Here is a 25,558-nt window from a genome sequence, read left to right on the forward strand (position 1 = left end):
ACACACACACACACACACACACACGCACACACACACACACACATAAACTCACACACATACACATACCCAAGGGTGGGGGTGGGGGAGACAGATGACATGTGAGTATAATCTACAAGGAAAGAATGTCAAGGATTGTTGGCAGACACCAGAAACTAGGAGAGAGGCCCACATAGTCGAGACCCTGTTTCGGACTTCTAGCCTCCTGAACTGTGAGAAAATAAATTTCTGTTCTTTAAAGTACTGACTGTGTCACAGCAGCACAAGGTAACTAAGACAATGTCATGGATTGAATTGTGTCCCTCAAAAAATGTGTGTAGCAACTTGGCTAGGTCATGATTCCCAAGTACTGTATGATTGTGTTCGCTGATGTGATTTCCTTATGTGTTGTAAACGCTACCACTATGATGAGATTATATGTGATCTCCTCATGTGTTGTAAATTCTATCACTGTGATGAGGTTACACTGATGAGGTTGACAAGATTAGTGTCTTAATGCAATCTCTTTTGAGATATAAAAGAGAGAAGCGAGCAGAGATACATGGGAACCTCATAACACCAAGAAAGCAGTGCTGGGAGCAGAGCGCGTCCTTTGGACCTGAGGTTCCTGGGCAGAGACGATCCCAGACCAAAGGAAGACAGATGACATGGACTTTCCTCCAGAGCCGATGGAGAAAGTGTTCCCCTGGAGCTGATGCCCTGAATTTGGACTTGTAGTCTACTGGACTGTGAGAGAATAAATTTCTCTTTGTTAAAACCATCCACTTGTGGTATTTCTGTTGGAGCAGCACTAGATGACTAAGACAGACAGACTTACACAGAGATTTGAGCAAGAACGAAGCGCCAAAGACTATTTAAGACAAGAAGAGAGGGCAAGTCTCTCACCAGCAGGAGTGAGATTCTGCGAAGATCATGAGCATTCATCAAGGTAAACTGAGGGATGGAGAGATGCAGAGAAAGAAGGGGGTCTTGGCATGCTGAGAACGAACTGGAGAGTGATTTGGAATTAGATTGTAACAGTGCAGGAGTTACTGTTATTTTAAGGCAGAGATTAAGAATTATATATTTGGGGAACTCAGCATTATCATGTTATCCAAAAAGATCCCAGTTGCTGATGTGTGTCATACAGCTTCCTAATGACCTGGGTTCGGGGCGGAGGGGGACCTAACTGAAGATATCTGTAAAAACTAAATGTGATAATCATATCTTGCTTTTATTATTTTGTTCATGATGCACCCTTGAAAGAATAGAATAGAGTGATTATCCAAGGAAACATATTTATATGCAGTACATAGGTGTGCCTTTTCTTTACATTCCAAAATAAAAAAAAAAAAAATGACTGACCTTCTCTATTAGAACACTTTGGGTCACCCTAGCTGCCAGCTTTTATTTTATTTATTTTTTAAGGCGATACAGGCACTTCAAGATCTTTTCCCAGGCTGCTGCTGAATGAGTAATGGTAAGACGCCTTTCAATCCCACCCAGTAATGTGGAGCATCTGAAGCTTTGGTAATAGGATCCTGCCGACTTTGAAGACCATTGCCAAACTAGCCATAGTGCAGAGGTTTGGCAATTTCATTTAATTATAGCAAAAAAGGATTACAACATATACAACAAGCCCTGAAACAGCTATACCCCACAAAAAACAATCCCATTGCCATTGAGTCGACTCCTACTCATAGCAACCCTGTAAGGATAGAGTAGAACTGCCCCATAGGGTTTCCAAGGCTGTAAATCCTTATGGAAGCAGATTGCCGTATCTTTCTCCCATGCAGGAGCTGGTGGGTTCCAACAGCCAACCTTTTGGTTAGCAGCTGAGTGCTTTAACCATTGTGCCACCAGCTCCTTGAAACAGCTATAAAATGGGCCAATTCAGAAACCGAGTCAAGCTAAGTTGCTTAGTCTTGCTCCAGCCTACGGATGCCTTGAATTAAACCTCTAGAATTGCCTTCCTTGGGGGCCAAGATTAGGAGCCTTGGTGGCACAGAGGCTAAAGCACTTGGCTACTAACCATAAGGTCGGTGGTTTGATCCTACCAGCTGCTCCATGCAAGAAAGATGTGGCATCTGCTTCCATAGGCTTTACAGCCTTGGAAACCCTACGGGGCAGTTCTACTCTGTCCTATAGGGTCGCTATGCATTGGAATCCACTTGGCAGCAATGGGTTTGGTCTGATTTGGTGGGCCAGGGATGGCAGCATTTGTGATGCATTGTTAAGAGAAAGGATGGTGAAGGGAAACTGACTTTAGATCATAGAAACAAACAGTGTCCGCAAAGGGGAGCTGACACTTGACAGGCTCCAGGCTGGTACATCAAAAGTCATGATACTCAAATTCTTCTGCTGCAGGAAGATCGTGGCAACAGTTTATTTGGTGAGAGCCTCTGAAAGAAAAAAACCAAGAGGCAAATCTAGAAGCTGCCCCTTGTTTCTTTAAAGTGAGAAATTGCAGCTATCTGTGACACTTTATTTGCCAATAATAATACAGACTGCATTAAGAGCAATAGCTTGTCTACCGCTCAACAAATATTGTATGATCATGGCCGGAATCAAGGGTGATTTGTGACTGGTTGTTGGTCTGGAATTTCTCAATTACAACCTGATTTCAGTTTTGGGGGCTCTTTCCATTCCTGGGGGGTTCCTGAGTGGTGCAAATGGTTAACACGCTTGGCTGCTAACCAAAAAGCTGGAGGTTTGAGTCTACCCAGAAGTGCCTCAGAAGAAAGGCCTGGCAATCTCCTTACCAAAAAAAAAGAAAATCAGCCATTGAAACCTACGGAACACAGTTCTACTCTGACACACATGGGGTCACCATGAGTCCGAACTGACATGATGGCAACTGGTGATGGTGGCGGTTCCACTCTAGGCATAACTCCAAAATGAAACCTTTGGTCCTTCCGTTCCAAAAGGTGCTAGAAATGAGACTGTGGACATAAAGTGCCTGCTGAGGCCAACACTGTTTGGGTACTAAGCATCCCAGTTGAGAAAGAATCACAAAGTAAAATTATAACACAAAAGCCACAACATTCAGGACAAAGTTCTATTAGGCAAGTTTAGTCACTAAGAAAGTGCAAACGCAGACTTCTGGGTAAATCTGATTTGCCATGCTAGGCCAAGCTTATTTTATTACATACATTCTGCATTCTAAGATCTAATAACTTCATATTGTAAACATTAAGCATACAGAGTTTAAATTCAAGGCCACATTGTATCATTGATTGTCTCTTTTGTGGTGTGTCTTTGGTTGGCCGAGATCAACTCGTAGTGTATAAATGCATAAGTTATATAATTATTATATAAAAAGGAAAAAAAAAACAGAACAAAACACATTGACTTGTATACTTCATTCTGACAAACGCACAGCGTTCGCGACTCGAAAAGGAAAACTGGAGCGCGCCTCACCCAAATGCCTGCGTGATTTCTGATTATGGTAGCCGAGAAGGCCACCTCTTACCTTACCCTGGTGAACAAAGCCCCCATGTAATGATGAGGTCCTGAATGTTTCTTTTAAATATCAGACAATTCCAGTTACAATTTTCTTTTGACAAACACACAAAGAAAGAGATGCATATTTTTGTTTCTGAATTCTACTACTTTCTCTTCCTCCATGGCGCTGTGTCCTTTCTTACAACACTGGGTTTGGTATAACACTGACCGCATTAAACCCCACGTCCCCGTGACTCATTCTCCACAGTCCCAAATTGTCCTAAATCCAGTCTTTACTGCTTGAGAAGGTCTTTTCCTAGTCCTTGCCACCTCCTTCTCTGCTTTCTCCTCTTCTCCCTCCTCCAGCCTTCATCTACAATTACACACTCGCTCTCCATCCACATTCTGTGTCCCACCATTTGGCTCACAGCTCCTGTAACATACTGTAAAGGAGTCGGAAACTTTGGGTCATCTTCACAGTTTGAGAGAGCTGAGAGCTCTCCATCAAATGGAAAGAATCTGATTCCAACCAACACAGCAAGTGCCAATGAGTTCCATATCAATGTCCCTTTGAGAAGCCACCGTCTCTCTCTTTTTTTTCTGATATGTTCCTATTTTTAAATACAGGTAGTTTTCCTAAAAATGACACTATAAATGGTAACGTGAAGTCAGAACTGTGTTATCTCTATTGCTTGAGTTGAATCCCAGTTTGAATTCGCAGGATTCCAAATGCTACTCTAAAGTTTATACATGTCTTAAGACCGCTTTCTTTGGCACTTTGTCCTTATGACGTCTTGCTTCTCCTTAAAATGTCTTCTACAAGGTTGGTCCACAGAATATATGTCCATATACATTACATTTTTTTAGTCTTCTCTTTATTTCTGTAGTAATACTTTAATAATTCCCACCCTCTAAGAGTCTTTGGGATTTCTTCCCTGGTGTCCTTCCCCAGCCCCAGTCAACCTTTTCCATTCTTTCCATTCCTTTTGAGGCACTTTTGATTCTTGTTCTCCAATAGAGTTTGTGGCAGTTCATTGGTGACTGTATGTTGTTGGGAAAGGCCTCTGTTAGGTCTCTAGTAGTAAGTGCCCAGATGAGAAGGCATATGGCTGGCTGGGAGCCGAGTGTTAGGGTATATACCTCCAGTTGGTGAATTCCAGTAAGGGTTTGGGGCAGCAAAAAAACTAGAAGATGTCACTGGTAGAGCTGGGGGATGGGGAGCCACAAAGTTCATCTTCTGTGAGTGGGTGTGATAGGAGCCCATGTAAGGGAGATCTGAGGGGTACTTGTACAGAGAAGATTCTGGAGGGTGGGGCTGGAGGGCCTGGGCGATTCCGTGAAAGTCAAACTTGTAGGCATAGCGCTTCCCGTGGACTTTGGTCATGATGTTTTTGTCATAGTAGTAACGGAGGGCACGGCTGAGCTTATCGTAGTTCATATTGGGTTTGCTTTTCCGTTCTCCCCAACGCCGGGCAACCTCATCAGGGTCTGTCATCTTGAACTCCCCGTTGGTGCCCTCCCAGGTGATGCAGTTAGAGTTTGAGCTGTCTGACAGGAGCTCCAGGAGGAACTGCCAAAGCTGGATCTGTCCACTCCCTAATGAGGCCAGGAAAGGAGAAAAACAGGCCAGTGAGAAGAGAGTCTGAGGTGACGGCGTGCTTCCATCACTCACGGAATTGGGTGCTACTGGGGTCCCACCCAGACCTCCTTTGCCAGGCTAGACACTCATCCCTTACTTAGGTGGGGCAAACAGTCAAGTGCTTGACTACTAACCGAAAGGATGGAGGTCTGAATCCACCCAGAGGCACCTCGGAAGAAAGGCCTGGTGACCTACCTCTGAAAAATCAGCCATTGAGAACCCTATGGAGCACAGTTCTACTCTGACACACATGGAGTAGCCATGAGTCAGGGTCCACCTGACAACCACTGGTGTTTGTTTTTCCTCAGCACTCATATCCCTCAGCTGCTGGGAGTGTTGGCTGTTCTTGCCCTATAGCTGCCCTCTTCTGTGGAGAACTGCCCTCGGCTGAGCCAGAGCTGCCTCGCCCACAGCCGGAAACGGTCTGTCTGACACAGGGTACCTCAGGCCAGGCGAGACCAACTCTGTGGTACCATTCACGCTCCAGAGCTCCCCGTGGGATCAGGCTGAAGCAAGGCTCTAGCTGAGGACACAAGCTTTCTTACCCTTTTCCTTTGCCCTATCCGGCTCCCTCACTCCCTCTCTCCCGAGAACACACCCTTAGTTCATCCCTTACTCAAGTATCTTTACCACAATCTTTGTATCTAGGGAGGAATCCCTGAGTGGCATAAACACTTAAGTACTTCACTACTAACTGAAAGATTGGTGGTTTGAATCTACCCAGAAGTGCCTTGGAAGAAAGGCCTGGAGATCTGCTTTGAAAAGGTGCCAGCCTTGAAAGCCCAATGGAGCACAGTTCTACTCTGAAACACATGGGGTCACCACGAGTCACAGTCAATCGACTCAACGGCAACTGTTTTTTTTTTTTTCTTTTCCTTTTGTATCTAGGGAACATGAACTTAGATGATGACTCCTGACAACAACCAGGCTCAGCTAACAGATCCAAGGCCTTTATGGAATGCAGAAGAATTCTAGGGGCAAAGTTCAGGTTGGCTCCTTCCATCCCTGATTTCCTTAAAAGAAAAGCCAGGCCAACCTGGTGTTTTGGGGATGGGGAGGGGGGTGAATTTTTCCTATTTTTGTGAGGCAGAAAGTGCCATTGTATGGATGGCAATAATGACTTAATGGCACGTATGTTGGCTAGGTCAAGTAACATAATAAAAGTTAGATTTAGGAAATGAACCTTAAAAGTTTATGGAAAAAAAAATAGAGAATGGAAGTAAACACCGTTATTTCTAACATAACATTTCGCTGGCGCTCAGCAGGCAATTCTGTCAAAACTTTTCCTAGAACAGAATTAACCCACTCAAAATGAGGAAGTTTAGAAAAAAGGTTGGCTCTTTTTCAAACCAGATCACCCATTTCCAGTATTTAGGCAAATGCATCGTAACGGAAATCCACACGTTGCCCTGGCGTTGCAATGCCAATTGTGTTAAGCAGCAGTTCCCAAAAGAAAAACTGCAACAAGGAGAGATTGCAAGTCCTCTTGGGGGAGTCGAATGAGACTCTGATTTGGTCAAAGAGCGCTCATCTAGCTGGTCTACAGAGCCAGAACTGTCCTGATGCCACGGGCACACAGATACGGCTTTTATGTTTTATTAAATTCAGAGAAAATCCAGGCACATCATTCCAGCAATTATGTTACAACGCTTTAAGATGATTTATGGCTCCCAAACGAAGAGAAAAGCTAAGCTGTGTTGAACAGATTCTAGAAGCTTTAAAAATGAGGCGAGGCAGATCTTCCCTCCCAAATGATTCAACTAACTTTAACCGGTAACTATCAAGAATAGATGTAAAAATCAATGATACATTTGTTTCTTTCTCAATCCTTCCCACTAGCTCCCTATATCAATTGTCCAACTCATAAATCCTTGTTTCCACTTTGGCTACACAGGAATGGATATGTTTGTGAATTCATCCATACAACAGCATTGTGAGAAAGGCCAGCCTTTTCTGACTATGTTACAGAAAACGATCATTTTCAGTCTAGCAGCACATTTGAGATGTATTAACAGCTTGTAGTTCATTGCAATGGAAGCCTTTGCTTTTTTGGAATGTATTCAAACTGCTCTCAATCAAGTTTTGTTGCTTCCAACTTTTCATTAATATGCATGTTTAAAAAAAAATACAAAGAACGGTATGAGAAACCATATGGTTTTAGTATGCATATTGCAACTAAAGGATCACAACTTGAAAAAAATTCCATTTCTGACCTGGGAATAGGAAAAAACATGGATTTTTGATTTAACAGTCTAACGTAGGCTTCAGTATAAATACATACAGTTGTTTGAAAATAAATATTCAGCGTCAGCTTCCTCCTATAGAGAGAGTAATTCTGTATAAATAAACAGACCTCACCAAACAGCCAAAAAAAAGCACTTGGTATCTGTTCAAAACCTTGGCATTGCCTCTTAGGAATTTCTCCCTCACCCCCTTTCCCTTATAAATATGTGTAGGAGAGAGAACCAGGGGAGAAAAGTGACCTCCTATTTCTCCTGTGTGAAGAACTAGAATATTGGGGACTAAATTTGTGACTGGAAACTCAAAACTCAAAGGATGGATGAGTTAATCTCTCACTAGACCATTTTACCCCTTAGCCCTGAAGACCCAGGGATCAAGTTGGTGAACATTTCAAAGGTCTATGGAGATAAGAGAATTGTAAGCAGAGGTTATCAACTTCCAGACACGAGAACAAAACTGTAAATTCAAAATCAATGAGTATTTAACTGAACATCAGTAAAATGTAATATTACATCAACCTCATTAATTGTTAAATTTTGTATTCACAACAAAATTCATTACATTTGCAAATGGTTTATAAGTTTTCTCCCTGTACAAGAATTCTCGCGGATTTTCTCCTGTGCATGAATTCTCAAAAATCAGTTGCCGCTGCTGCTGAGTTGACTCCAACTCATGGCGACCCCATGCGTGTCAGAATAGAACTGTGCTCCACAAGGTTTTCAATGGCTGGTTTTTTGGAAGTAGATCACCAAGTCTTTCTTCTGAAATGCCTCTGGGTGGACCTGAACCGCCAACCTTTGGGTTAGCAGCTGAATGCATTAACCAGTTGTACCACCCAGGGCCTCCTGCTTAATGGTGGCTGAGAAATTAGAGTTGATTATAAATTAGTTACACATGGCCAAATAATTGCAAAAGAAAATTCATTAAAATCTTGTTTTACTGCTAAAATAATAACATTTAATGTGTGATAAGGTGCCTTTAGATGACTGAATAGGTATTCGAAGCAAGAGTGTCTAGGGTTTAGGAAAGCTAGAAAATGGCGTGGTGGGTCACCAGGCAAACCAACAAGTAAACAGAGAAGCTCCTAAAAGGCAGGACTTTTCATCAGAAGAGCACTGCCACCTCCACCTCATGAATCATTTTTCTTTGGTAAAACCCTTCACACTGATTTTTCCACTTCATCTTGGTAACATCTGTTATGGATTGAATTGCATGCCCCCAAAACATATGTTGAAGTCCTAAACCCACCCCTATCTGTGAATGTGACCTTGTTCGGGATTGGGGTCTTTGGAAATGTTGTCAGTTAACATGAGGTCATACTGGAGTAGACTGCGTCCTAATCCAGCCTGAGTAATGTCCTATAAATGGGACAAGAGACACAGAGAGACACACAGAGGGAATTGGGCCACGTGATTAAGGAGGCAGAAAACCAAAAACCAAACCTGTTGCTGTCAAGCCGATTCTGATTCATAGCGACCCTATAGGATAGAGGAGAACTGCCCTGTAGGGTTTCAAAGAAGTGGTTGGTGGATTCAAACTGCCAGCCTTTGGGTTAGCAGCCAAACCCTTAACTACTGTGCCACCAGGGCCCCAAGTAGGTAGAGGTGGAGTTAAACTGTAGCTCCAAGCTAAGGAACACCTGGGGCTACCAGAAGCTAGGAGAGACAAGAAAGGATCTTCCCCTAGAGCCTTCAGAGACAGCATGGCCCCACTGACACCCCAAATTCAGCCTGATGGCCTCCGGAACTGTGAGACAATACATTTCTGTTCTTATGAGCCACCCAGTTTGAGGTATTTTGCCAAAGTGGCCCCAGGACACTAGTATAAGTCCCTGAGATGTCGGTGAGCAGTGACTAGCTCTGTCCTAGAGGAATTAACTAAAAAGCCAGGCTTCAGAAGAAAGAAAGGCCTTTGCTAGCTTGCTCTGCCCTGACTGCCCCAACCACAGAGAGAAGGAGCTGGTGGCAGCCCAGTCCTTCTCCAGGACAGCCAGGCAGGCTGAAGGGAGTGGAATGTGGCCTGGAAGAGGACCAAAGGTAATCGTTTAATTTTTAGGAGGAAAGTGGTCTCCTTACGTGGGTAAGGGCAAAGGAAAAGAAACACAGTTGTGAGGAGGACGCAGCCTGAGCAAAGAAGGACAAAAAAGCCAAACGGCTGGCAAACCACAAAGAAAAGCGGGAGCTACAGAGTGACTCAGCAGGTCTGGGCTAAGTGGAACCGCATCCCGGGCAGCACCCTAAAGCCGTGCGGCGGGCTCAGGAACAGACACATAGAGAACGCAGCAGGGGCCCAGCAGGCACCCAGGGCCCCTTCAGGTGGCAGTTGTTTGGGGCCATTTTCTGTCGTTGCTGGGTGGTGCAGAAAAATCTGTGTGCGCTGCCTGGGCCCTCCTCCATTCTAAGGACAAGGTACAGGAGGTTCCAGGGTGAATGGCCCGGCCTGGGGCTCAGTGTGGCTCAGACTTGGCCTGGTGGAGCAACAGGGAGCGTGGCAGATGGCAGGCGGAAGTACCAGCTTTGGAGTTGGCCCTGCCTTGGTTGAATACTGGCTCTGCCACTGACGGGACCTTGGGCAACTCACTCAGCTCTCTCTGCCTTGGTGTCCTCATCTGTAAAATGGGGTGAGGGTAACTGTATCATCTTGCAGGGTTACTATGAGGATGACCTCAGTACATGAACACTCTTGTCATGATTTGTTTGGGCTGAAAACTAGAGGTTTGAGAAAGGTATGCCCCTTTCCTACAGCCAGGAAATGCCAAATGGAAGGCAAGTACCTGCAGGAAACACCATGTTGGCTGTGCGGAAGCTTGGGATGGTGGTGTCGTCTGGGCTGGAGCTGTCTTCTGTAGTATTATAATAGCTGAAATCCACTGAAAGCTTACTATGTGCCAGGTACTGTTCTAAACACTTTACATGTATTAGTGTATTCAATCCCCACAACAATCATAAGAGCAGCCCATTCTAGAGATGAAGAAACTGAGGCTCAAAGAGACTGAGTGACTTGCCCAAGGTCAGCAAGAATTGGGACCTAGATTCAAGGCTCTCATGCCTGATGACCACGTGAACCATCGCCTACCAGTCTGGCTTCTGCACAGCCTCCGTGGGTCCCTCCCAGGTTGTCCCCTCCTCGGGCTGGGGCTTGGTGGCTCCCACTGCATGGCTGAACATGCCCACGTACATAACAAATGGCAGAACATCCCTGTAAGTGGTCTCTGGTCTTGCATGAAACAGGATGCATTTTCCTGCCCGCCATTAAAGAATAGTCAGCTAGGATCAAGGGAGCCACTGAACGTAATTGGGGCAAGCTTCTTCCTGGATGTTGACCTCCCTTGAGGAGCCACGCTGAATTCCCAGCCAATCGGATTGGGACACCTAGGTGCTGTCTTGCTTGTCTGTGATGTAAGAATGCAGGACACACTTCCCAGTAGGAGAAATATGGTCCGAAGGGTCCATCAAAAGAATATTTGGAATAGAGATGTTGGGATGCTGATATCATCTTATGCATTCATACTACATGATGTAAATTTTTCCATTTAAAATGATTTAAAAGGGTTTGCACTGTAATAAGAGCAAGGGCAGAAATTGTAAGTGGTGAAGGATTTATTTATCAGAGAATGGAAAAAAAAAGAATCAAGCAGGAAGAAGCATTCTCATTTATGGACAGATAAAAGACATTCTGGTGTCAGGGACAAGGCCACATAAATATGACTGATACACAGCCTAAGGGCAGATGGGAAGAGACCCCAGTTGATTATACATGAAATAAAATAAATCCTTATCTTGAAATCACTTGACGGCAAATCATAGGTTGGAGGCTACCATTTTCCCCAGGCCTGAGAACGATGGACTCAATGGCATTCTTTGTTCACTGTGACAGAGTTGCTGACCTGTTATGTACTGTGACATTTTCTTCAGGGCCTGTGACAGGTTTGCAGGGGCCTAGTCCCCTCTACTTACAGTGTGCATCCCAGTCTGCTGGGCACGGGGAGGGGTAGGGGCCCCAGTGAGTCAGTTCTCTGCTTAGAGGCAAGCCACTCTCTATGGCCCCACTCTCCAACCAAGCCAAGCAGCCCCTGTGAGCTGTGAGAACATGGGCATGTATATATATACACACATATACACATATACCCGTTGCTGTCTAGTTGATTCCGACTCATAGCAACCCTACAGGACAGAGTAGAACTGCCCCATAGAATTTCCAAGGAGTGGCTGGTGGATTCAAACTGCTGACCTTTTGGTTAGCAGCCAGAGCTCTTAACCACTACTATACATATGCATGGAAACCCTGGTGGCGTAGTGGTTAAGTGCTACAGCTGCTAAGCAAAAGGTCGGCAGTTTGAATCCAACAGGCATTCCTTGCAAACTCTATGGGGCAGTTCTACTCTGTCCTATAGGGTCGCTATGAGTTGGAATCAACTCGACGGCAATGGGTTTGGGTTTGGTTTTATTTATACGTATGTGTATGTATATATATACATATATATTTATATATACTTATATATATGTTAGAGTCCTAGTGGTGCAGTGGTTAAAAGCTACAGCTGCTGACCTAAGGTTGGCAGTTCAAATCCACCAGCCACTCCTTGGAAACCCTCTGGGGCAGTTCTACTCTGTCCTATAGGGTCGCTATGAGTCGGAATCACCTCAATAACACACAACAACAAATACATATGTTGTTGTTAGATACTGTGGACTTGGCCCCCAATCCATGGTCACCCCATGCACATTGGGACACAACACTGCCCAGTCCTGTGCCATCCCCATGACTAGATGTGGTTCAGACCATTGTGACCCAGAGGGTTTTTACTGGCTGATTTTTAGAAGTAGATCTCCAGGCCTTTCTTCCTAGTCTACCTTAGTTTAGAAGCTCTGCTGAAACCTGTTCAGCATCATAGCAACACACAAGCCTCCATGGACATATGGGTGGTGGTTGCATGAGGCGCATTGGCCAGGAAGCAAACCCTGGTATGCTGCATGGAAGGTGAGAATTCTACCACTGAACCACCAATGCCCCTGATGTCTGATAATACTGATCTCAAAACATAATAATTACTTTGAACAGTTATGGTGGTAGTTGCAAATGGAAAGCTAAGCACCGTTGTGAGGAGGGGACCAAGGATACAGGAGACCTGGCTACCAGCTAGATGCTCATGTGAGAGAAAGAACCTGGGGGGGTTTCATGGTTTGGACACAGTGTTGTAATTCCCAGTTATAGGTCCATCTCTCCACCAGACAGTAAGGCCCCTGAGGTCAGGGACTATATCTTGCTATCCCTGCATTCATTTATTGGACAAATAATTACTGAGCCCCGGACCTGGTAGACCAGTAAACAAACACTCGTCTCTAGCTGCTCAGCTGCTTAAAAATATTTACTGAATCATTTAACATTAGCTAAAATTTAGATGTCAAAGATGCTGATGCTCTATAATGACATTATCACATCTTCTCAAAGTATAGATTCTGTTGTAGGGATGGACACCAGTTGAATTTGAATCTTTTTGGTTCCCAACCCTATTTTGGCCTCAATGTTTATGAAATATAGATTCCAGCTTGTACTTGCAATATGCCTGGGACATCTTGGCATTTGAATTTGCTGTTGAGAATATGCAGCATATGCTGTGGATTTCTGAAATTGGTGCCAGCACAGCTGGTTCTGATCTGAATACAAACAAATAAAACAATTTAGTTGGCACTGAAACTTGAGGACAGGTGACGATGTTTGGCAAGAATAACCCAATTGAGAATCTGCACTTTGTCCTGGTATCTAGGTTCAGAAACATACAATTGACAATGATGCTAAAGCTGAAGTCTTGTTGTTTCAATTAAGTTTCTCCTTTTCAAAATATTAGTTATTTTGTATGCTTACAGTAGGTTGTAATGCTATTTTCTGAAGCTAAAATTTTAATTTATAAGCTGCTCCATATTTTTCCACTTAGGCAAATAATCCAGTGAGACCTAAAACTAAAATGTGTTTCGTTTAAAGAAACTTCTCACCAATACAAGTTTCTCTATCAAATAGCCAAAAAAAAGATACATTTATTACAACAAAAACCTTAGCAGCATCTCACCTGGATTTGCAAGGCGGCTACTTGTTGGTCCAAGAATCTGATAAGGGTCTGCAGCAAAGAGAAAAGAAGTCAAAATCCCAAAGACATATCATGACTGGGTATGATGTAACTTCAGGCCTCATGTTGACTGAGTTGTGTTTCCAGACTTAGGAGAGGAAACAGCCCCCCAACCCCGCCCCGATAATGGTTAATTTTACATGTCAGCTTGGCTAGGCCATGATTCCCAGTGGTTTGGCCAAACACTAGACTAGTCGCTGTTCCATAATGTAGTGTAATGTAATGTAATCACTTTCCATAATGTTATCTAATATACAGTGAAACCTGTGAGAGCTGGAACTTGACAGGACTGCCTTGTTTTTCTGGGTCTCACAAGTTTTCCACCTTTGACAGGGTGCAGTCTTACTACTTTTCTCTCTCTCTCTATTAGTGTAAAATATTTGACCTTCCCTTCTCTGACAGGCTTCCGCCTTACACAAGTTCCAGCTTTCGCAGGTTTTACTGTAATATTCAAACAGTTGAAAGGGGAGTCTCCTTAAGGTATGTGGTCTGCCTCCAGACTATAAATAGATAATTTGGCAGAACTTCCTGTCTTTCTCAGGCACTCTTCCCATTGCCTGACCTACGGATCTTGGGACAGGAGCCTATGGAAGCCTCAAGCCTGCCAGCTGATCTACAGATTTTGGAACTGGCAGCCTCCCACAGCCCTGTGAACCAGCAAGAGTCTCCAACCTGTCACCTAACCTATGGATTTTGGATTTGCCAGCCCCCATAGTTGGGTGAGCCAATCCCTTGAAATAAATCTCTCTCTCTCTCTCTCTCTATATATATATACATATATCACTAGTTCGGTTTCTCTAGAGAACCCTCACTAACAAACACCTCTCTCCGAATCCCCTAGGTCCATTCTGCATATTAGATGTCACATAGGACTTGAGAGAAGTTTGTTGCCAGAGGCTTCCTAGTTGGTGGCAGAGCTGGATTTGGCCTCAGCTTCATTCTGGAGTTGGGTGGGTTCTAATCCTATAAGACTGATGTCCTTATAGAAGGAGGAGAGACACGAGACATAGAGACAATGGCCACATGAAGGTGCATCTACAAGCTAAGCAATGCCAAGGCTCACCAGCTTTCATCAGAAGCTAAGAGAGAGGCCTGGAAAAGATTTTCCCTCAAAGCCTTCAAAGGAATCAACACAGTTGATACCCTGTATTTGGACTTCTAGCCTTCAGAACTGTGAGACAATACATTTCTGTTATAAGCTAGCAGATTTCTGTACATCGTGTAACAACTAACATTAAAAGAATTCATAGATCACAAAGAAGTAGCCTTGGTATTTATGATGCCTACGTGCAACCACAATACTTCATTCCATATTTACTGCATAGCCTTTGGAAATGTTTTAGCAAAATGTGAAGTCATCTCAATTGAGTAGACTAATGACTGCGTCCCCATTTTACATGTGGAACAGTCATAAAGGAGACAAGATAAAGTTAATTTCACTCTGAAAAAAGGACCCATTTTAGAAATACCCTGCTGAACCTATTTCATCCCTGATGGCTGTCTAGATGGCTCATGGAACCTACCTAACTGAGGACGCTGGTCTTCAGTTTTGGGTACTGTGGAAGGAGACGGCTGAGCAGCTGCAAATCCAAAAATAAAAAGACAATTAGCTATTATTTATATTGGGCCACTAGTCTTTGAGGCTGTTTTATAATCATTCCATCACTTATTTGAGTTATTAGTACAATAGTCTTGCTTTGATAGTAACAAGAATCTTAGGGTAAGGAAAAATGTCCTTTCTAGTGAAACGTAAGGTAAACACTGTAGCAAAATAAAGGTACTTTATATTATTTTAAAATTTTATGTATACCACACCTTTTCACAAAAACAAACAAAAAAATCAAGTGGCCCTGAAAACAGATTAAAGTGAATCATAATGTAAAATAAATAAAGGAAAACCACCAGGAGAATAAAATGAATCCAGGGATACTTTCGAATATGGCCAACATTAAGGAAATCACTAGTTATTTCGTCTGTACACAAACACTGCATGAAATATTCATTTGTCCACGCTGAAATACACTACACCCTTTATTTCCTTTTGCTGGGAAGGTAGGTATAAGTCAGAGAAAGAATCACAGGTGTGTTTTGTTGTCAATGGGACAAATCCTCTACATGTTAAAAAATCAGATTAACTACAGAAATAACTATTTACTCCATCAACAATTACCATGACCTGTGGTACGCATATTCAATGCTTACCTTTTGACTGGGGTGTGGGGTGGCCATGACCGGTCCAGGCTGACCTCCTGGGTGGCTCATAAGGTAAATCTGTAAAGACAAATATATTGACTAAAAGATCAATCATACAATCTTTATAACAGATTGTGTGTGTGTGTGTGTGTTTTAATTTTGTGTTTATTAGAGTAAATACTGTGCAGGAAAATTCATTAATTCAAGGAAATACCACCCTGGACTCCACTATATTTGGGCTTTGTTTACAAATTATAATTTTGAATATTCTGTTGATAGTTCTGAATTTCTCACCTCTTCAAGTGAAAACCCCCATGGAGAAATTCCCACAGGGATTGTTGACTCTTCTAAAGTAATTTCCTACAATCGTAGGTCAAGATGAGAATTTAAAAGTTTCTTACCATCTAATTGGTCCAGGTTCCTACTGGGACTGACCTAAATCCATGCCTTTTCTCTCTCCATAATCCACCCAACACAGAATCCATTGGTTGATGAATCAGCCAATTGAGAGCTTCTTGTTTGAGGTCTACCCCTAAGTCCATCAACTGATACATTCATGTTCTTTTCTTCTTGGAACTGATCACTGTCCCTTTATCCTCTTACTTGCCCTACCTCTCTAGGCTACCCTTCATTTCCCTTTATAAGTTCACCCATTTATATCAAATCAATCTTAACTGGTCTAATTAATTTTCTAGGGGAATGTCTACATCTTCTCCTTCTCTAAATGAATTTAGAATTTCTCTAAAATGAATTGCATGGAAAAAGTTGCAGGGCTGAGACAGTGCTACCCCACCACATTAACAATGACCGTGAGACCTGAAGCATATGATGGCAATTTCTTTTTACTTATAGTATCATTTGCCCTTAAACCTTCATCTCATGGTTGCACACACAAAGTTAATAACCATCCTTCTGTATCCTCAGTGAGAGCTCAATTACTGATTATCAAGGATCTAAGTCATTTCTGGCAATCTACTTCTGAAAAATCAGTCATTTTTCACATGAGGCCATCATGAGTTGAAATCAACTAGACAGCAACTGAATTGGACTGGAAGTCATTCTAGGTTTCTTTCAAAAATGTTTTACAGAAACACTATTCTACATGCTTACTACCTAGTGCATACACCAAAGCTATTTCTATATGCAATCTTCTTGGAAGTGGTGGTTCAGTGGTACAATTTTTGCCTTCCATGCAGGAGGCCTGGGTTTGATTCCTGGTCAATGCACCTCATGTGCTGCTACCATCTGTCTGTCATTGGAGGCCTGTGTGTTGCTATGATGCTGAATAAGTTTTGGCAAAGTGTCCAGACTGAGATGGACTAGGAAGAAAGACTTGGCAAGCTACTTCCAAAAATCAACCAATGAAAACTGTATGTATCACAACAGTCTGATCTGCAACTGATCATGGGGTGTGCAGGATCAGGCAGCATTTGGTTCAGTTGTGCATAGGCTATCCATGAGTCAATGTCTGTCATGGATTGAATTGTGTCCCCCAAAAATATCTGTCAACTTGGCTGGGTCATGATTCCCAGTATTATACGATTGTGTACCATTTTATAATCTGATGCGATTTCCTTATGTGTTGTAAACTCTATCACTATGATGTAAAAGATGGATTAGTGGCAGTTATACTGATGAGGTATACAAGATTGGATAGTGTCTTAAGCCAATCTCTTTTGAGATATAAAAGAGAGAAGCCAGCAGAGACACAGGGGGACCTCATACCACCAAGAAAGCAGTGTTGGGAGCAGAGAGCATCCTTTGGACCTGAGGTTTCTAAGCTGAGATGTTCCCAGACCAAGGGAAGACTGATGCATCACAAGGACCTTCCTCCAGAGCTGACAGAGAGAGAAAGCCTTCTTCCAGAGCTGATGCTCTGAATTTGGACTTGTAGCCTACTGGACTATGAGACAATAAACTTATCTTTGTTAAAGCCATCCACTTGTGGTATTTCTGTTACAGCATCACTAGATGACTAAGACAGTGGACAACTCAACAGCAGCTAAGAAGAACAACAATATGTGGTCTTATTACAGAAACAATTCAAACCTATGTTCCTCTTAGATGGATGGGTCTTAGTTCAATGCCATGTGGCATTCTGGGAAAACTAAAAGTCACAGCCAGATATTCAGCAGATGTTTTATTGCCATGAACATAGAGATGGCTATAAAAATCTCACTCTGAGGGCAGGGCAATGTACTTACTTTTAAGCCTCTCTGTAAACAAATCATTTAACCTACTTTAAAACTGGCAATTTGGTGGGCCAGTCTTCAAAGAGCTTGACTATGTTGTAGAAGGCGTCTCTCCTCCTATTTTCATATCCCCATGAGAATGGAAATGGAAGGTAACGTGAAATTTGACACAGCACAGCCTTGATTTGACTACAAGCATCACAACAAGTATGGTCTGTGAAGCCCTACCCTCCAGAGCCTTGCTTGAGCTCAGACCATTCTTCCCGTTAAGCTCTGCTCATGCTCACCACTCCCCTTCAGCTGGCATTGGTGCATTTTTGGATGTGAAGCCTTTCCCACCCACTTCTTCCGGCTTTCACTTTTCTGGTGTTAGGGCTTCAAATCTGTAGCCTCCATCAATTTACAACTACACGTCAATGTCCATCTCTGGGAACATTTTGCACACAGATTCTCATCCAGTTGCATTTTGTCTAAATATTGGTTAGCCAGGGATTCAATTTGAAAACTGTCTCAGAAAGAAAAATCTAAAATTGCAAGGCAATCTTAACATCATCCAGGCCAACTCAGGAGCAGACAGGCATGTCAACAAGGGGTTCTGTTTACCAGACTAGTGAAAGAAGCAAGATAACACAGAAATATGATCTGCATCCTTGTTTCTCAAAATGTGGTCCACAGATCAACAATATCAGCAACACCTGGGAGACTATGAGAAATGCAGAATCTCACCCAACACCCGACCAGCTGCCATCAAGTCAACCCCGACTCATGGCGACCCCATGTGTGGCAGAGTAGAACTGTGCTCCATAGGATTCTCCATGGCTGATTTTTCACAAGTAGATTCTGGGTAGACTTGAACTTCTAATCCTTCAGTTAGTAGCTGAGTGTGTTAACTCTCTGCATCACCCAGGGGCTCCATCCCAGACCTATTAAATCAGAATCTGCATTTTAACAAGTTCCCCAGGTGACTTGGGTGCACTTTAAAGTTGGAGAAGCCCTGGCCCAGACACTTCCATTGTTCTTTTCTGGGCATCTATGTTCCTACAGATAGCAATTTTAGAAATGCTATGTGGGGTGTGCCAATACAAATAAAAACCAGTTGAAAGAGTTCAAGATTGAATGCCTTTACTCGATCGTAACAATAGAACTAACTGCAAGCAAAGTAGGTTCATCAGCTACTACTTTAAACCTAAAAGTATTGCTCATGAAATGTGATTGGAAAAAATTAAATACCAAAATAACTACTAGAAAAATATTTTGAAACTTGTTATTCATAAAATCCTTAGATTTTTTAACCATATCACATCCTCCCTTGAAAGTAAGTCAGAACCGAAACAACACCACAATTGGTCTTATTTTTAGCCAAGCGCCTGAGACAATTGGACAATGATTGATATTTTCATAAACATACTGCCACGGAAGATAAGGGGATTTTTGTTTTCATTCACAAAATTCTGGTCCAATGTTTCATTATCACTACTGATCATATGCTGGGGAACCAAGCCCATCTCAGATGGGACAGAACGTTGGGAAATGTTGGACTAAGCTGTGCTGATATGGAAGACAACCAGAGTGACCTCTTCGGCAGCTACATCAACTCAAAGCAGAGACAGTTTTGAGTAGTTCGACTCTTTGGCTGGAGTCCCTGGGTGGTACAAACGGGTAATGTGCTCAGCTGCTAACTGAAAAGTTGTTAGTTTGAGTCCACTCAGAGGTATTTTAGAAAAAAGCCTGGCGATCTGCTTTCAAAAAAATCAGACACTGAAAATCTTATGGAGTACAGTTCTACTCTGATACACATGGGGTCACCATGAGTCAAAGTCAACTTGATGGCAACTGGCTGCTTGGAAAATTTGTACTCCGTATATCTTTGCTATTTATTTTCTGTTGATAATAGAACATAGGACTTCCAATAAAAGCATGTTTCCCATTTAATTTTTGGCAATCACTTCAACACTATCTCCATTTCTCTGCTTTTAGTTGTCCTTTGATCTTCAAGGTAAATGACTCATGCTCATGGCAGAAGTACCTACGTTAGGGAAGACTGCTTTCTAGCACTGGTTCTGCTAATTCTTCTGTAAATAAAGACTGTTTTAAAACTGAACTTCAAAAAAGCCATTTCACTGGCATCTCTGGTTTTCCACAGGAGTGTATTATATGCCACGATCCACATCAAAAAACAACAGGAAGCAACAAACAGAAGACTGACTGTTGTAGGTACCACCACACCAGTGCCTCTGTCAGTTTCACTGGGAGCTGCTATCAGTTCTTGATTCTGAGGAGACTCTGCCCCCCACCCACCCCCTCCTTTAGACATCACCGAAGAAAAGTCCTTGCTGTCTTTCCCACAGGGTTAAGTTCAGCCATGTTTTATATTCTCCTTTCATCAAACTCGGAATCCCTGGGTGATGCAAACTGTTAAAGTGCTGGGCTGTCAATGAAAGGTTGGAAATTCGAGTCTACCCAGAGGTGCCTTGGAAAAAAGGCCTGGAGATCTACTTCCAAAACAATCAGCCATTAGAAACTCTATAGAGCCCAGTTCATCTCTGACACACATGGGGTCACCAAGAGTTGGAGTCAACTTCATGGCAACTGGTTTGATTTTTGTTTTCCATCAAACTCATCAAAAAGCACCCCTTTTGTCCTCTTTCCCTCCGCCTACCAGCTTTGTTTTTTAAAGGGCCCGAACTTGGCTCAGGGAAGAGCTCATCCTCAATCATGCAGAATCCATTTTGCATTTTACAAAGCTACTCTGGCGATCCCCTGACTGGAGCTGGAGTGGGGCCGGAGGGGAAAGGATGAGTTTTACCTTCTGTCAGTGAACTTAGATGCTAATAGGGAAGACAAACTGGAAAGATGAAGAGCTTTTGCCCAGGACCTGTTGAATGGAAGGGGTTTCTAAGGGAAACACTCACAGGACTAAGTTGCTCTCTCTTGCTGCCTCCAGATTTTCCTGCAGTCCTCTAAAGACATGGAGATCTGCAGCATCCTGTATTCCCTTTTGCTTAGGTTTGCAGATCTCTGTGGTTATGATAGCCAAAGGAAAGGAAAGACTGCATGTCTAGTCATTCCCCATGATGGAGACCTTACACAGCACCTAACAGAGGAGTCCCATGTGGTAGCTGCACTATTTCACTGTGACTGGTGGTGGTTGGCCAGCACTAAGTTGCAAGCTCCAGTGCTTGCATCACTTAAGATCCCGAGAAATCCCCGAAGAGCAACAGCTTCAAAGCAGAAGTGAAGTCTGAATTTACAGGCTCAACTCTCTGATCTCTTTTGATAACACCCTAGAAGCATATCATGACATATACGTTGCCACAGTGACAGAGGAAAGGATGGGGATGTACCACCTTGGTAAGTGGCATCTGGGGTCTTAAAAGCTAGCGAATGGCCATCCTAAGATGCATCAATTGGTCCCAACCCACCTGGAGCAAAGGAGAATGAAGAACACCAAAGACACAAGGGACGTATTAGCCCAAGAGACAGAAAGGGCCACATAAACCAGGGACTTCATCAGCCTGAGACCAGAACTAGGTGGTGCCCAGCTACCACCAATGACCGCCCTGACAGGGAACACAACAGAGAGTCCCTGACGGAGGAGAAAAGTGGGGTGCAGAACTCAAATTCTAGCAAAAAGACCAGACTTAATGGTCTGGCTGAGACTGGAAGGACCCTGGAAGACATGACCCCCAGACTCTCTGTCAATGCAGAACTAAAACCATTCCCGAGGCCAACTCTTCAAAGATTAGACTGAACTATGGGATATAAAATGATACTCTTGAAGAGTGTGCTTCTTAGCTCAAGTAGATACATGAGACTAAATGGGCAGCTCCTGTCTGGAGGTGAGATGAGAAGGCAGAGAGGGTCAGGAGCTGGTTGAATGGACATGGGAAATCCGGGGTGGAAAGGAGGAGTGTGCTGTCACAGTATAGGAGGAGCAACCAGGGTCACATAAGAATGTATGTGCAAATTTTTGTATGAGAGACTAACTTGAATTGTAAACTTCCGCTTAAAACACAACAATAAAAGAAAAAAAAGAAAGGATGGGGATGTTGAATGTCCTCCCTGGGGTAGATCAGAGTCTTCACATAGGCTGCTCCCAAGATGCCATGTGGAGAGGCACATCATGAGGTCAAATAGCAACTTGCAAGTTTCTGCGAGTCAGACTCGTCACCGATTTTGCCACTTGACCCTGAGACCTCAAGGGGCCATGGCTGCAAAGGGAGTATGTTCGGCAAAGAAGGACCTTTAGTGGCAGTAATAACATAAAACCACCTGTGAAAAACATGAAATGCCATAAAATAACGTTCATAAAAAATGGAATGCAAAATGACATGTCTGGGTGTTAATACTCTATGGAGTAGAAGAGAGAACAATCTAAATGCTAATTCAACCAAGGTTCTTGAAGGAAAGTGAGTTTTGAAACAGGAAAATTTGGAAAAAGTAATAGGAATAAGCATGGTAAGAGAGAGGATGAAGGAATGAACAAAATAAAAATATATCCATTATTTCGCTGTCTATAAAGTCACTAAAGGAGCCCAGATGGTGCAATAGTTAAGCGCTTGGCTGCTAAACAAAATGCTGGTGGCTAGAACCCACTCAGTGGCTCCACGGGAGAAAGACCTATTGATCTGCTTCCATAATGATCACAGCCTAGGAAACCCTACGGGGCAGTTCTACTCTCACGTGGGGTCGCTGTGAGTGGAAAATTGACTCGACAGCTCCTAACAACAACAACAAAGTCACTAAATAATCTTGGCCAAGTTTCATGTAAAATTGAAATGACATAGCAGCATTAAGGCTGATTAGACAAGGTAAGGATTAAGGGTGCTCTGGAATGAGTGATCCAGTTGGGAAGTTCTGTCATGAAAGGAAGAGAAAAAGGTAGACTGGAGGCAACCACCCCAGGATGGGTTACTCAACACAAGAAGGAAAGGAGGGAAGTGGGATGGAAAAGAGGGTAGGGAGCACTGGGAGGGAATTGGCAGGAAGACACATGGGGGTGGGGACATCTCTGCTGAAAGGAGGCAGGCTCTTGGCTAACTAAAACTAGAAAACTTGAATACTATTTTGTTTCTTCAACCAGAGAGTTTATGATGAAATAGCTGCAATGAAGAGAAGGAGCAAATTCTGGTTTAAATAGGGTTCTTACCTAGGACCTTGGCTCATTGCAGGGTCAGCCCAATGATGCTAACCAGAATGCCATGTGTCCGTGAGATGCAGAATTAGAGAAATGGAGAAGACGTGAAGATCATGACACAGCAAATCAAGAGTGAGGGGAACAAGAAGCCTGGGTTCTATCCCAAAGGACTCTCAAGAGACCTGGGTTCTATCCCAAAGGATTCTCAAGAGAAGAGTCAACCGCCACCTTCTGAAAGTAGTCAGATACCCACTGACCATAGGGACATAGACATTCTCAGTGACCATAAAGACATAGTCAGATTCCCAGTGACCATAGGGACATAGTCAGATTCCCAGTGACCATAGGGATGTTGTCAGATTCCCAATGAGCCCCTCTGTGTCTCATGCAGCACCAGGAATCAGTGATGCAGTGCTCACTCCTCTTGAGCCATCACAAAGTTCTCCATTTACACTGTCACAGGCTTTTATACTCACAGGACCAGTCCTTCAAGGTTGATATCTGGTTGACCTTAAAGCAATGGAAGACCTAAGGCATATAAATAATTCTCTTCTCCAATATCAAATCCCTAAATCTGGCTTAAAGTAAACAGTTCTCTGGTATGCTCAGCCTGATTTAAATTCTTTACAGCTCAGCTATTAATATTTATATCTCCTTTCAAAATCACAGTGGCAGTGATCAAAATAAGCCTTTTCAATACAAATTGCATCTCAGAAACTTACTTCACTGATTACAAAGACATGGAAGTGTAATCTGTTCCGATCACACTCAAACAATGGGTCCAAGGAGGAACATGATCAGAGTGATATAAGGTTTGTTTGAATTTGCCACCCTTTCCCTGGACTAAAGCACAGATGAATGTCCCAGCCATTGTCCTCCCAGTCATGTGCCTCGTCATACATCTGATTGGACTATAACTTTCAAATTCACAGTATCCTATAGTATGATAAATTAGTTCCAGGAACCACTGTTATATCATCAAGCAGCATCAAGTAGCCAGCTGGCTGATCAACAGGCTGTGCCAACTGATTTGGCCATTGGTGTGATCTTCTGACATAGCTCACAGCAATAGCTCATAGATTCTTGGCTTTTGTTTCTCATTCAGGGGTATCTACAAGATAGCTCATCTACAAACAAGCAAACAACCCTGACAAAATGTTTTGCAGATAGCTTTTTTTTTTTGTGATATGGATGGAAACTTAAAAAAAAATTCTCACAAAATTGTTGACACCCTTTCCTAAATGTACTTGTTTTCCCAAGGATGCATTTATTAGCAGTAAACTCAGAAATCTCTAGAGCTAGAGTAAAACATACATTTCTATTTTCCATTTTCATTACATGTCTCCCCTTCCCACATGGTGGATTTCTCATCAGTCTTAGAAGAAATACAACCAGAATGTTCCTCAGAAGCAAGGATGTTGAGACTTTGGCTCACTTATTTTGGACACGTCATCAAGGAAGACCAGTCTCTAGAAACAGACATCATGTTTGGTAAAGTAGAGGGTCAGTGAAATGAGGGAAACCCTCAGTGAAATAGAGTGACACAATAGCAACAATAGACTCAAACACAGCAATGATCATGAAGATGGCACAGGACTAGTCAAAGTTTTGTTCTGTTGTCCGTAAGGTTGCTATGATTTGGAGCCAACTCAATGGCAACAAACAACAAAGTCTAGTTTACTCTAGACCTTGGATCTTGTCCAAGTTTAAATGGCCTGTGAGATCTCTAACATGGTAGAAGTAACTAAGGATTTTGGCTAAGCCTTCCTTTCCACCATGCTTCCCACTTTTTCTCCAAGATCAAAGAAGAGAAAATTGCCAGCTTGAAATCACTATGGAGTCACAGGGAGTGTCAGAGGGAGACCAACCCTGAGGCGCTTCTTCACTCATATTACTTAGCTCACTGACCTCTAGTCTTTCTCACTAAAAACAAACAGTAGCTGCCAAGCCTAATACCTTGGACCTATTCAAACTCTGAGAGTAGTGTGGCCTGGACATGTAACAGAGGTCAAAGAGCAGAAACCTTGGTCTAAGAAGATGTGAGTTCCAGATCCATGTAACATGGAGACATTACCCCACTCCCTTAATCTCAATTTCTTCAGCTGTAAAGCTGGCATAATGATATCTAGTTTACAAGGTTATAATAAGTCCTAGAGATGGGATTAATATCTAAGGCATTCTTCACTGGGAAAATGTCTAACCATCCTTTGGCATGTAGCCTATATAGCCCTTCCTCTGGGAAAGCTTCCTTCTTCCTTTCATGGAGGGTTGAGTTCCTTCCTTCTTCTCCTACAGCCTCTATGGTTAGAGGTCATGACTAGTTACCCTACTGAAAACACCTAGAACTTTAGGATAAACATCTATATGTAATGTCTACATTCTTGCTCTAGACCTTGAGCTTGCACACCACTGTATCCTCAGAGCCTAGAACAGTGGCTGGCACAAAGTAAGTACTCGATGAACACTTGTTGAATGAACAGGTGTGCTTTACAAAGACAAGAAGTTCTTGATGTTTGATTCATCTTTGTATTCCCAGATTCTGATATCATACCTGGCAATAATAGTCCCTTGATAAATATTTATTGTTGTGTGAATTAACAGAACAATTAGGT

At 43.0% G+C, this 25,558-nt stretch overlaps 1 protein-coding gene across 1 annotated transcript in view; it reads right to left on the minus strand.

Annotated features, from left to right (window-relative positions):
• Positions 1–2,864: 2,864 nt before the first annotated feature.
• The window catches only part of ERG (ETS transcription factor ERG), a 160,194-nt gene continuing 137,500 nt past the window's right edge, over positions 2,865–25,558 (minus strand). Inside the window, exons 9-12 of the mRNA XM_023742138.1 lie at positions 15,627–15,695; positions 14,948–15,004; positions 13,368–13,415; positions 2,865–5,016 (exon numbers count right to left, since the gene is read on the minus strand). Coding sequence (XP_023597906.1) covers positions 4,496–5,016; positions 13,368–13,415; positions 14,948–15,004; positions 15,627–15,695 — 695 coding nt within the window. The 3' untranslated portion in view covers positions 2,865–4,495. The remainder of the gene's footprint in view (positions 5,017–13,367; positions 13,416–14,947; positions 15,005–15,626; positions 15,696–25,558) is intronic.

This window comes from Trichechus manatus, unplaced genomic scaffold (genome assembly GCF_000243295.1).
Source record: "Trichechus manatus latirostris isolate Lorelei unplaced genomic scaffold, TriManLat1.0 scaffold00202, whole genome shotgun sequence".
NCBI classification, from domain to species: domain Eukaryota; kingdom Metazoa; phylum Chordata; class Mammalia; order Sirenia; family Trichechidae; genus Trichechus; species Trichechus manatus.